Here is an 11,047-nt window from a genome sequence, read left to right as displayed (position 1 = left end):
TCTCAGAGCGCGAGAAATTTTTTCCAGGTCCAGGATCCCGAGACCACCAAGCTCTTTTGGGCGACAGACTTTCTGCCAGTTGACCTTGCATTTCCCCCCACTCGCCGCCTCCTTGCAAGCCCAAAGCATACCGCGGCTGATCTTCGCAAAAGCCTTAAGGATGCCCTTGTCTGCTTTTAGGGCTGTCAGCAAAAAGATAGGCATAGAGGAAAGCACCGATTTGACGAGGGCGGTGCAGCCGGCTCTGTTCAGGAACCTACCTTTCCAAGGGTTAAGGCGCGCCATCGCTTTATCGATGTAGGGTTGAAGATCTGCCCGCTTGAGCCGCCCAAGAGAGAGAGGCAATCCCAGATATTTTATGGGGAAGGGAGCCATTGCAGCTGGGAAGTTATTCAAGAGATCATGCAGATCTATATTAGTGCATTGTATAGGGGCGATGGAGCTTTTCATCACATTAGTCACCAGCCCCGTGACTTCTCCAAACTTTTGAAGAATATTGGCGAGACCCGACAAATCATGAGCTGTAGGGGTCAAGAAGATAGCCGCATCATCTGCGTAAAGAGAGACTCTGGGACCCTCTAAACCGCCCGGCATAGCATGAAGAAGCTCAGAGTTAGTAGCCTCTTCCAGAATCTTTTGTAGCGGGTCGATGGCGATGTCGAACAGAAGTGGAGAGAGGGGGTCGCCCTGCCTGAGACCGCGGCCATGTCTGATGTTCTTTCCTGGGATTCCATTAAGGAGAAACCGAGAAGAGGCCGTAGATAGGAGTGTCGTTAAGAGAGCCCTCCATCTCCGAGGGAAACCGAGGCGCTGCAGAAGATCCAGCAAGTACTCCCATCGAACGGAGTCGAAGGCCTTTGCGATGTCAAGCTTGATGAGGAGAGCTGGCGTTTTCCTACGATTAAGTTTGCGAGCCGTGTTTCTGACGTACATGAAGTTGTCATGTATAGTTCTAGACTTGATGAAGGCGCTTTGACTCCGAGACACGATCTCATTCATCTTAGGGCTGAGCCTACGTGCCATGGCTTTGGCAATAATGTTCAGAATCCCGTGGATGAGGCTAATAGGTCGAAAGTCAGAAATAGCGTCCGCGCCATCCTTCTTCGGCAGCAGAACCATATTGGCGGTGTTTAAGATATGAATTCTGCGTCGAGAGTTCAGAGAAGGCGTTAATGACTTCCATGAGATCTTCTTTAATAATATCCCAGCAGGAACGGAAGAAGGCCATAGAGAAACCATCAGGCCCGGGAGCCTTGTCGAGAGGTAAATCCTCTATGACTTCTTTGATCTCCAACTCCGAGAAAGGAAGGCCGAGTTTCAAGTACTTTAGATCATTCGTGTTGTCTCTTTCTCATTTTGGCTTGTCTACAATCTCTTTGTTCGTACTTCAATCAACCATACTCATTTCACATTGCTTTGGATCAAGAATAACTCGCATGTACATCTAAGTGAAGGTAGAAAGAGGCATTTGAAAGATTGCTGCACAAGCCAATTAAACCAAAAGTCCGAACTGATGGAAAGAGACTAGGCAGTGTATTTATATTCAACACTCCCCCTCATGTCTAGGCCATGGAATTCCTGCCGCCCGCTCCAACGACGAGGTGTGCAGGCGTGTCCCGACGAGCAGAAGCGCAAAATGAAGAGACACACAACCTTCGGGTTAACGCCGCCCCCGATGTTCTTCCAGCGCGAGGCCAACATCGTGAAGACGGGGATAGGCGCGCTTCCCCGCTACCGCCGGTGAAGATGGAGGACAACTCCACTGATGAGGATTCCACCGACTAGGAGGACAACTACATTGATGAGGACAACTCCACTGACGAGGGTTTCACCGACGAGAATATCGGGCCGGAGGATTTCGTCGATGACGCCAACATGGAGCGGGTCATGGCGTTGCAACGCTCCCGCCCGTCACTTGCGTGGGCCGCCAAGCACAGCCGCAAGGGCGTGTATTTGAACGACCCCCTCTTCCGCACGGGCGTCATAACCAAGCGAAGAAGGTGGAGTGGCACCGGATCGTGGAGCCGCAAGCGATGTTCTACGTCGACCTCTGTTGTGATAGCGAATGAGTACCACCGACAGCATCTATAGGCTTCGGTGAGGTATCAAGCGGCAACCAATTAGACTATTTTGTTTTGAAAGTTTGTATGAACTATGGGTAATCTTTATACAAACTCATTGTTGCTATGCAAGAATGTTTATTTCTCCCTTGAATCTTTTCTCAAAATTTATATTTTCATCTACAGTACGATGTTTGTTCTGCCAGACTAAAAATTGGTTTTGCATTGCACTTTATTATCCGCGTTATTAAAGGCCGAGTTACAAGGAGTCTAGGACATGCTCTACATGTATCAAAAAAGGTTTTAGTAACCGCATTTTTCTCAACGGTTTTGCTATGTCTCAGTCAACTGAGATTTTCTTAAGTCTAAGTCACTTGCAAAAAAGTACTTGAGTTATACTTTTCTGTTAAAAAAGTGCAATTGCACTTTTCTGCTAGAAATGTGCAACTGAACCGAGTTGCACTTTTCTGAGGTGACTGAGACTTAAGAAAATCTCAGTCAACTTAGACATAGACACACCCTTTTCTCAATACGCCCTTGAGATTAGGCAAGCTAGTGGATGGCCCTCCCTGATCTCACACTTCAGATCGGACAGCCCTGATGTCAAGATCAGACGGCTGGGCACATTGCTAGCAAGTCGATCGTATCCTCCTTCCCGAGCCCGACATCTCTCTCGCGGGCTGCTCTTCCTCCAGTCGCCGGCTACGGTTCCGCGTTCCCGAGCTCCGCCCCCGTGCCGCCACCGGTAGGTCCACTCCGAGCCCGCGCCGCCGCCGGTCGGTCCCTTCCGCCGACCGCAAGAGGGCGAAATAACCCCACTCGGCACCACCACCCCCTTCCCCAATAACGTAAGAGGGCAACTCGTGACCATCCAGTCTAGTTCGAGGCGATCCAAGAAACAAGATGAGTGCGCCCGTGGAGAGGTCCACATAGAAAAGAACCATGGAGGCGAATAAGAGGAAACTACGGAGGGATGAGGAGGAAGATGCGTGGAGCCGGAGACTAGCAACAATGCGAGAGAGGAGAAGGGAGAAGATGTGGAAGGAGAAGAAGAATCTTGAGAAGGCGGCAGAAACGGACTCATCTTTTGTGCTGCTGCCAGGGGCGAACCTTTATTTCACCGACCCCAAGGCGTTCTTCGACGAGATTTACAAAGATGAGAAACCAGGTCTGATTTCTTTTCCCATCCTCAGCGTCAATTCCTTTGATTTCTTCCCCCCAAGGTTCCTAACCGTGCTGCGTGATCGACGTATATATAGCCCCCAACAAGGTGGAAATCCCTACCCTTGATCGCTTCGAAACTCCGACCATTTTTCACACCCGGCGGTTGCTCCCCATCCGTGAACCTGGAAGCAGGGCGGTGCTCTCCGCCGCTAAATCTCTACTTGGGATCTCATCCTCTCTCCGTATGTACTATTTGGCACAACCACCTTCTCTGTTTATTTAGTCCACGATCATGGCTGGCACAACTTTATGTAAGTTTTGCGTGAATAACATGAACGGATGGATGCAGGTGGCGAGCCGCTCAAACGGTGCTCTGGTTTCTGGATTGACTTCGACGAGGGGAGCAAAACCGGCACTGTGTTGACGACCGCACATCTCATTCGCACAAATGACACCAGCAGTGACGTCTGGATAGACGAGGCACATTACGATTCGAAAGCTAATGTAAGTCAATGTGTCTATGAACTTTCAGTTTACATCTTAGTTTTTTTTTAGCATGGACATAACAAGTTTGTTAGCGGAAATAGGAGCTTCCTAAACGTCATGGTACCTCAGATTACAAGGTGTGTTGCCATTGAGTGGCCACCGCATTGAATCTCTACCCTCATGCGCACAATTAAAATTCCCTTACGTAGGGCCAGAAATTAAAGATGCAACCAATCGTTCTATATCTTCAACGATCATCGTATAGGGCATCTCGACACTCCCTCCATGATCTTGACAACGTTTAGGCAGCCTGAAGCTAATCAGTGAACACTCTGCATAGTTATGACAGTAGCTGCAAGAAAATGTCACTTCTGTTATCTCGACAAGTAGAAGCAACAACACCTTTATCTTTAGATTTAGCGGTTCTGTATTGAAAATTTTGTTCGCATAATTCTGGCCAGGAGGAATCCATCACCTGGTTCCCTTCCTGCTTTTCATGATACTTCCTTTTATTGGATTAATAGCACAAGTACCTCTAATCCAGTCTTCATACGATTTAGAATGCTTACACTTGACATTGGAATTCACCTTGCTTAAGCAGTTTCCATCTTGTTGCCCACATAGCCCAGTAAGCAATGAATGTTTTTTTTAAAAAACCTTAGCTGCTCCAAAATCCTCTATAGTTCTGAAAACCCAGTATTTCGCATCTGATGTGTTCAAATTAGCTACAACCTCAATCCGGTCTTCATCCAGTTGAGACCAAACGCATGACGAGCTCTATAATTAATAAAAGCAGGATCCCAAAAATCCTCTGTTGTGCCACACACTTGACACACACAAGAGGTTACCATTTTCATGTGATTATAATATGTGCACTTCCTATTAGAATTCGAAGAGAGGTGCCAAACAGTTTTTCCGATTTTGGATGAGATCTTCATAGCCCACAGGGCATTCCATTCCTTCTGCTTTTCTTTTCTTCCACAATCATTCTGTATGCTGACCGCGCTGAAAATTTTAAATTGCATTCATAGTACAGGTTCTTGTCTCCTATACATCAGGATGAAATGCTTATCAATCAGATCACTTTACTTAGTTCCATCTGAAAACTTATAAACTCCTCGGCATAAGATAGCTAGTCCAAATTGCATGTCTTTTACTGTTGGACATTTTTAGTATCATAAACAAAACAACATATACATTTTCTCTAAAAATATATATTTGTCATTTCTTAAAAATTTAATATGAATTGTTCTGAGACAATTTTCAGGTCACCGTTCATTTGCTAGATGGCACCACTGCAGAGGGACAGCTACTCTACTACCAGCCCCATTATGATCTTGCTGTCTTGAGTGTTAAAGTGGATCAACCAGTTCATTTGCCATCTTTTAACGAAGGAGTAAAATTTTCTCAGAAGGTTTTTCGGCTAGGAAGAGACAATTCATTGAAACTAAGGATAACATATGGTCGGGCAGCATATTTTAATCCAGACATGTATGAGCGGTACCACAACATGTACTTTGATTGTGCAGATCATGATAGTGATAGTGATGAGGATGATGATGATGATGATAACGAGGTAACATGCCTTATCATGAGATTTATGTGCATTTTTTACAGTTCGAATTTTTTTACTCCTATGTATTTTGATGTTCTATCTCGCAATCTTTTGTCAGTGTATTTTATCCTATTGTAAAATCTCATTATTCAATATGAATTCTTCCAGTATGACGATGGAGGGATAGTCATTGACTTGGATGGAGCGGTGGTTGGAATGGTCAACATTAGTAGCACATTAGGGTCTTTTATCCCTTCTTCCATTTTGCTCAAGTGTTGGGCTTCATGGAAGAGTAAAGGGTGCGTTTTCTCTATCAGTTATGTGATAGTATTTATCCTCTCTCCTATATTTTTCTGCTTATTGTTAGGCGGATAAATATATACTGTTCACCGAATCACTAGAAGTAAATTAGTAGTTATGTCATTCTAAATTCGTATGTTTGCATGATTCATTTCCACATTTCTCATGTAATTAGCTGCAATTTGTTAGAAAGAAGCTGGATCCCACTATTGTTCATGTCTCATTCCCTTTAGAACTTTTTGAACTATGTGAATCGGAATACTTCGTTACTATTGGAGTTTTTTCAACATGTTTGAAATAAGTTTGATTCCACTGAAATGATGGATTATATAGAAAGAGTTACTTGCTTGTGACATTCTCTGAAATATGTTAAATGATTATTTGATTTTGTATAGGAGAATCCTTCGGCCCCACCTAGGAATGATATTTGAGGCCATCAAGCTTCTAGAACCTGCCTTTGTTGATGATATATGGCGTGCATATAACATTGATGACGGTCTTATTGTTCAAGAGGTATACAGTACCTTCCTAAATCTGCTCCTTTCTCTTGTGTATAATTCTTATTTAATGCTAATTGAACCTTAGGTGTCGAAAGGATCTTATGCTGAAAAGATTGGCATCAAAAGAGGTGATATTATTGAATCTTTCAATGGAAGCTGTATTTCTACTACAGTTGAGGTGGGTGTATTAGAGATTTCTAAGTTTTTGATGAAGTTAAAATAATTACATTTGTGTGACCTTAGGTAACTTTTCATGTTGATCGTTTTTCTTCTGCAATTATCAGTTGGAAAATATGTTGATGAGTATATCCAATGACTCTTTGGACAGTCAAAAGTGCCTTAATAATGAAGTTCATTTTTCGGTAAGTTGTATGTTTCATGTGGTTTGCTTGATCTCTTTCATCTGTTTTGCAAGTACTATTAGCAGCACTAAGGAATGTGTTATGCTATCTCCAGGTTGTGGTATTTCACACGCTAAGAAAACAACGAGCGACATCTTTGTTGACAGCAAATGTATCAGAATGTGGAGAAGTTATAGTAAAAGGTGCACATCCCCTCTTTTAAACTAGGCCCATCTAAAAAATATTTAGATTCTTTTTAGTATCTCAAGTTTTGTATATTCTTGTTTTTTCAGCATATTCCATTTTCATTCAAAGTTGATGTGCATTATACAATACACGTATATTACCTCCACGTCATATTTCGAAGAATATACATATTTTATGCAACACATTCTTCATTTGCTATTTTTCACCTACAACCAGAGAGTAATTATGTTGTTGTATAACTAGTCTCAGCCAAATTCCCAGAATCTTGTGTAACCAGTTTTAGAAGTTTGACATTTTTAGAACATAAACCAACCTATCTGACATTAACTTGTGCGTTATAACTAAGTATTAAATGATGCTATTAGAACTTTTTTTTGAGATGATGCTATTAGAATGTTAAAAAGGATACACTTACACCCAAATTTTGAGAATCATATGTGTAACCAGCTTTGGAGGTTTGCCTTTTTTACAAACACCTGGTAAGCAGACAGTTACTTAGTAAGTACCGGCTTTGAAAAGGTGGGACGAAGGGCGTGGCATCTGGTACACAGAAGGGTCAACCCAAGCTGCAGCATTCAGGAGATGCACTTAGTATTACCTTAGCTTGTAGAGTTTTTTTTTTAAGTTCACCGATGTGTGTCCAGGACTACTAGTGTTGCAGATAGTAAAACGGAGAGTTGGACATGATACTGAACCACAATCGTACCACCCACCCAATCAAGTTGAGGGGATTGAGAAGGGAGGCGTGGGCTGCTTCACGAGCTCTGAGAGTAGACGGAGACGATAATGCAAACAACATGTGTCACGTGAAGGCTTTAGTAGTGCAGCAAATCATAGGCAATCAATCTGTATCCTTCCAATTTAAGAGGATTATATCTCTAGAGGTAGTTTCCAAGTTATTTAGTACTTTCCAAGTTTGTTAGGATTCTGGCCTTAGGCCTCAAGTAATGTACGTGGGCTATTTATGCCTGCCCCTAGACTCTTACGGGAGGAAATCAATAAAGAATCAGATCTAATTATTCCCTCTCTCTCGTTCTCCCCAGCCTCTGTTGTGCGACAGCCGGCTCGAGTTGCGCAGCAGAGGTCCAGGGATTCGGCGTTGTATCCCACTCCGTGACAATTTGGTATCAGATACAGATCTATCCCTCCCGTCCCTCCAACCATGTCCGACGTCGCCATGTCCTTGGAAGAGAAGCTCGAGAAGATTCAGGAATCCATGTTGGCTTTGTGCAACACTCAGACCACCATGTGCGAAGATTAGAAGAAACTTGCTGCAGATTAGAAGGCTCTCGCTGTCAAGGTGGACAACCTCTTTGGTACTGTGCGTAGCAGACACGCGCACACAACTTGGCGATCCTTAGGGTAGAGAAGGGTGAACATCCTTCTTGTAACCCTAGCACTGGCGAAGATGGCAGCCCCTCCAGCCAGTCGTCGCTCCCCATCAACAAGACGGCGTATGACAGGCCACCACGCTACTTCAAGATGGAGTTTCCCACCTACGATGGCGAGGTCGGCCCGATGTCTTGGCTGAACTGCTGCGATCTGTTCTTCAACGCACATCAGACAACTGGACCTGAGAAGGTGGGTATTGCCTCCTTCCATCTCGTGGGCGATGCCCAGCTGTGGTATGGCAAGTACAAGGATGTCTACGGCCCGCCTCCATGGCACCGGTTTACTGAGTTGGTTCACACCCAATTTGGTCCACCTTCACGCAGCAACGCCCTCGGTGAGCTCATCTTGCTCAAGTGCACGAGCCTGGTGGCAGACTTCAACAAGCAGTTCAATGCCTTACTTGGTCGTGCGCCGTGCCTTCCGCTGCCCAACAGGTTATGATTTACACCACTAATCTCCAGGAGCCTCTCACACTCGATGTGGAGATGTGGCGGTCGACTTCTCTATTGTAGGCAATGAGTTTGGCGCGTACTTGTGAACGTCGGGGAAACGGCACCCCAGCTCCAGAACCAGCCGTGAGAGCAACCAATGGTCTGACGTTCTCCCTGTTTCGGCTCTCCCACCACCAGGAGGAGTGGCTGTAGCACGATCTAGGCGCCCACGGCGCACACTATCTCAGGCGGAGATGGTAACCTGACGAGCCCAGGGCCTATGTTTCAAGTGTGACGAGCAATTTGGCCCTAGTCACCACTGCAAAAAGTTGTATATCATGGAGGTTGATCCATTCCTCGATGATGATAATGCAGCTGATAACGGCTGATTTCTAGGCTTATCAGCTCGAGGACGAGCTGATTCTTGAGGGGGGAAGATATGTCACATGAAGGCTTTAGTAGTGCAGCAAATCGTAGGAAATCAATTACTGTCCTTCCAATTTAAGAGGATTATATCTCTAGAGGTAGTTTCCAAGTTATTTAGTACTTTTCAAGTTTGTTAGGATTCTGGCCTTAGGCCTCAAGTAATGTACGTGGGCTATTTTTGCCTGCCCCCTAGACTCTTACGGGAGGAAATCAATAAAGAATCAGGTCTAATTTTTCCCTGTCTCTCGTTCTACCCTGCCTCTGTTGTGCGACAACCCCTCCACGGCTGGAGTTGCGCAGCAGAGGTCAAGGGGTTCAGCGTTGTATCCTACTACGTGACATATGTGTGAACAACTTTGTCGACGATCAGAGAAGAGAGTGCAGTGGAGTGGCGGAGGCGCTCTAGCAGAGAGTACTCAAGTGGTAACTGATGGATGCAGACAAACGATGAGCTGAAATCAAAACGTTGCATGTGAACACAAATGAAATCAGATCGACATGATTTAAAAGGTGACCTGGAAGAATGCAAGAACAGAAAAATAGCAATTACCGATTGTTAGTGGGGTTTGTTTGTATAGTATATAACTAGATGCAACAATTAAGTAATTATCTATGAATAATATGACGTTGATAATAGGGGGGGGGGGGGTCGTAAAATGTAACTTTGATACAACAACATGCATGGTTATAAAAAATCACCGTACCAAAATAATTGTAGCTTTCTTACATGATCAGCGGCAATCTTCAAATCAGATCTTCATCTTGGTTGGATTTTCGTCAAACGGTCAACATAACAAAACAAAGTTCTGAAAAACATAGTATGAAAGAGTGGCAGTAACTTTTAGCAGACTAATGCAGCACCAAGATATTGGTATCGCTACTCAAATCAAATCAAATGTTAATAAGAAAGGTAAATCAATAATTTAACGTCCAAAACCAATCAAAATCAGCTGCAACACCACCAATCATACAATCAATTTTATATCCCATCATGAGTTGTAGTTAGCATTACCTCCCTACTGGAACTTTAAGGCCAAAGGGTAGAGAGGTAGACCCTGCAATTTTGTGGCTACCGTATGTGACAGATGGTTGCCTTCGGCATGGACGACAATTGAATTTGCGGAAGGGAAGGCGACCTGATAACCTTGCATATTCAGTGGAAAGCACAAAATAAGTGTCAAGATGTAGATTCACTGGAGATCACCTATTCAATTATATAGGGTATAGATTGCCGACGTGCATATTGTGAGAAGTTCATCCATATTTCTTTTCCAATGCACCCATGTTAGGTTATTTGTAGACCTGTTTTTATCGGGCTTAGACATATAGGTTTGTACTTGTAGATTTTTCACTTCTTAGGATTCTAGGCACTAGATTTGAGTTGCATTACATTTGGCAAAGATTATGTATTAAACGTTGCTACATGTGTACTTCTCTCGGTTTTAACAGAAACTTTATCCATGGAATAAAAGCTTTCATTAATTTTACTCATATATTGTGCTCTTATTTACTGCAGGTCATCTCGTCTCTTGAAAAAGGGATGCAAATCTACTGGATATGTTCCTTTTTTTCCCTTCCATTATGCTGTTTCTGCTGTGAACATGCCATGACCATTAGTTCTAGTCTAGATTCTCGTAAACTTGGTGTACACTAATAACCGTATCTTGTAAAAATGTGTGTGTAGATTGGTCTCGAGAAATGTACTCATGATATTCTGACATTGTTAGCGGTTATTAACAATATGGTGCCTCTGCAGAAATATGGTCTTTGTAATATTATTCGGTAACAATATAAGAGACATCAAGATGACATCAATATATGTTCACTTGAGGATCTAGACGTTGCAACTAGAATCCCTAGCTACATTAAACGTCAAAAAATGCAATTTATTGTGTATTTTGCATGCTTAGAAAAGTGTGGCAAGCTTATATCGAGAGTGTGATAAAGTGCGATGCGTACCTTAGCATGAACGCAAATAAGTGTGGTAATTTTTTTTTATTACATACTTTAGTGTAGCAATCAAACATGATTCACATATGGTCAAGACATGTAGATATTGATAGCGTTGAAAAATACAAGCCTTGCTAAAAGTTCATACTTCTATATCACTTAGAAGTTGACATTAACTTTGGTAAATTTGATGATATCGTGGATTTTTATGTGGCTATTCTAGTTAGTCACATGA

The 11,047-nt window shown here is 43.4% G+C and overlaps 1 protein-coding gene across 1 annotated transcript; it reads left to right on the top strand.

The window, feature by feature from the left end:
* Window positions 1-3,002: 3,002 nt before the first annotated feature.
* Window positions 3,003-10,593, top strand: LOC124648004 (probable periplasmic serine endoprotease DegP-like). Its single transcript, XM_047187837.1, has 10 exons — window positions 3,003-3,228; window positions 3,320-3,466; window positions 3,574-3,728; window positions 4,978-5,286; window positions 5,434-5,564; window positions 5,961-6,078; window positions 6,151-6,243; window positions 6,350-6,427; window positions 6,522-6,609; window positions 10,379-10,593. The coding sequence occupies exons 1-10, from the start codon at window positions 3,003-3,005 to the stop codon at window positions 10,393-10,395; spliced, it is 1,362 nt and encodes a 453-aa protein (XP_047043793.1). The 3' UTR covers window positions 10,396-10,593.
* Window positions 10,594-11,047: the final 454 nt, after the last annotated feature.

Source organism: Lolium rigidum, chromosome 4 (genome assembly GCF_022539505.1).
Source record: "Lolium rigidum isolate FL_2022 chromosome 4, APGP_CSIRO_Lrig_0.1, whole genome shotgun sequence".
NCBI classification, from domain to species: domain Eukaryota; kingdom Viridiplantae; phylum Streptophyta; class Magnoliopsida; order Poales; family Poaceae; genus Lolium; species Lolium rigidum.
This window is presented reverse-complemented; position numbering and strand designations above follow the sequence as displayed.

Excerpts from the sequence above, each read along its gene's own strand:
- LOC124648004 (XM_047187837.1), top strand. The coding sequence starts at position 3,003 with ATGGAGGCGAATAAGAGGAAACTACGGAGGGATGAGGAGGAAGATGCG. Across the intron at positions 3,467-3,573 it reads TGGGATCTCATCCTCTCTCC|GTGGCGAGCCGCTCAAACGG; the intron begins GTATGTACTATT and ends GGATGGATGCAG. Across the intron at positions 3,729-4,977 it reads ATTACGATTCGAAAGCTAAT|GTCACCGTTCATTTGCTAGA; the intron begins GTAAGTCAATGT and ends GACAATTTTCAG.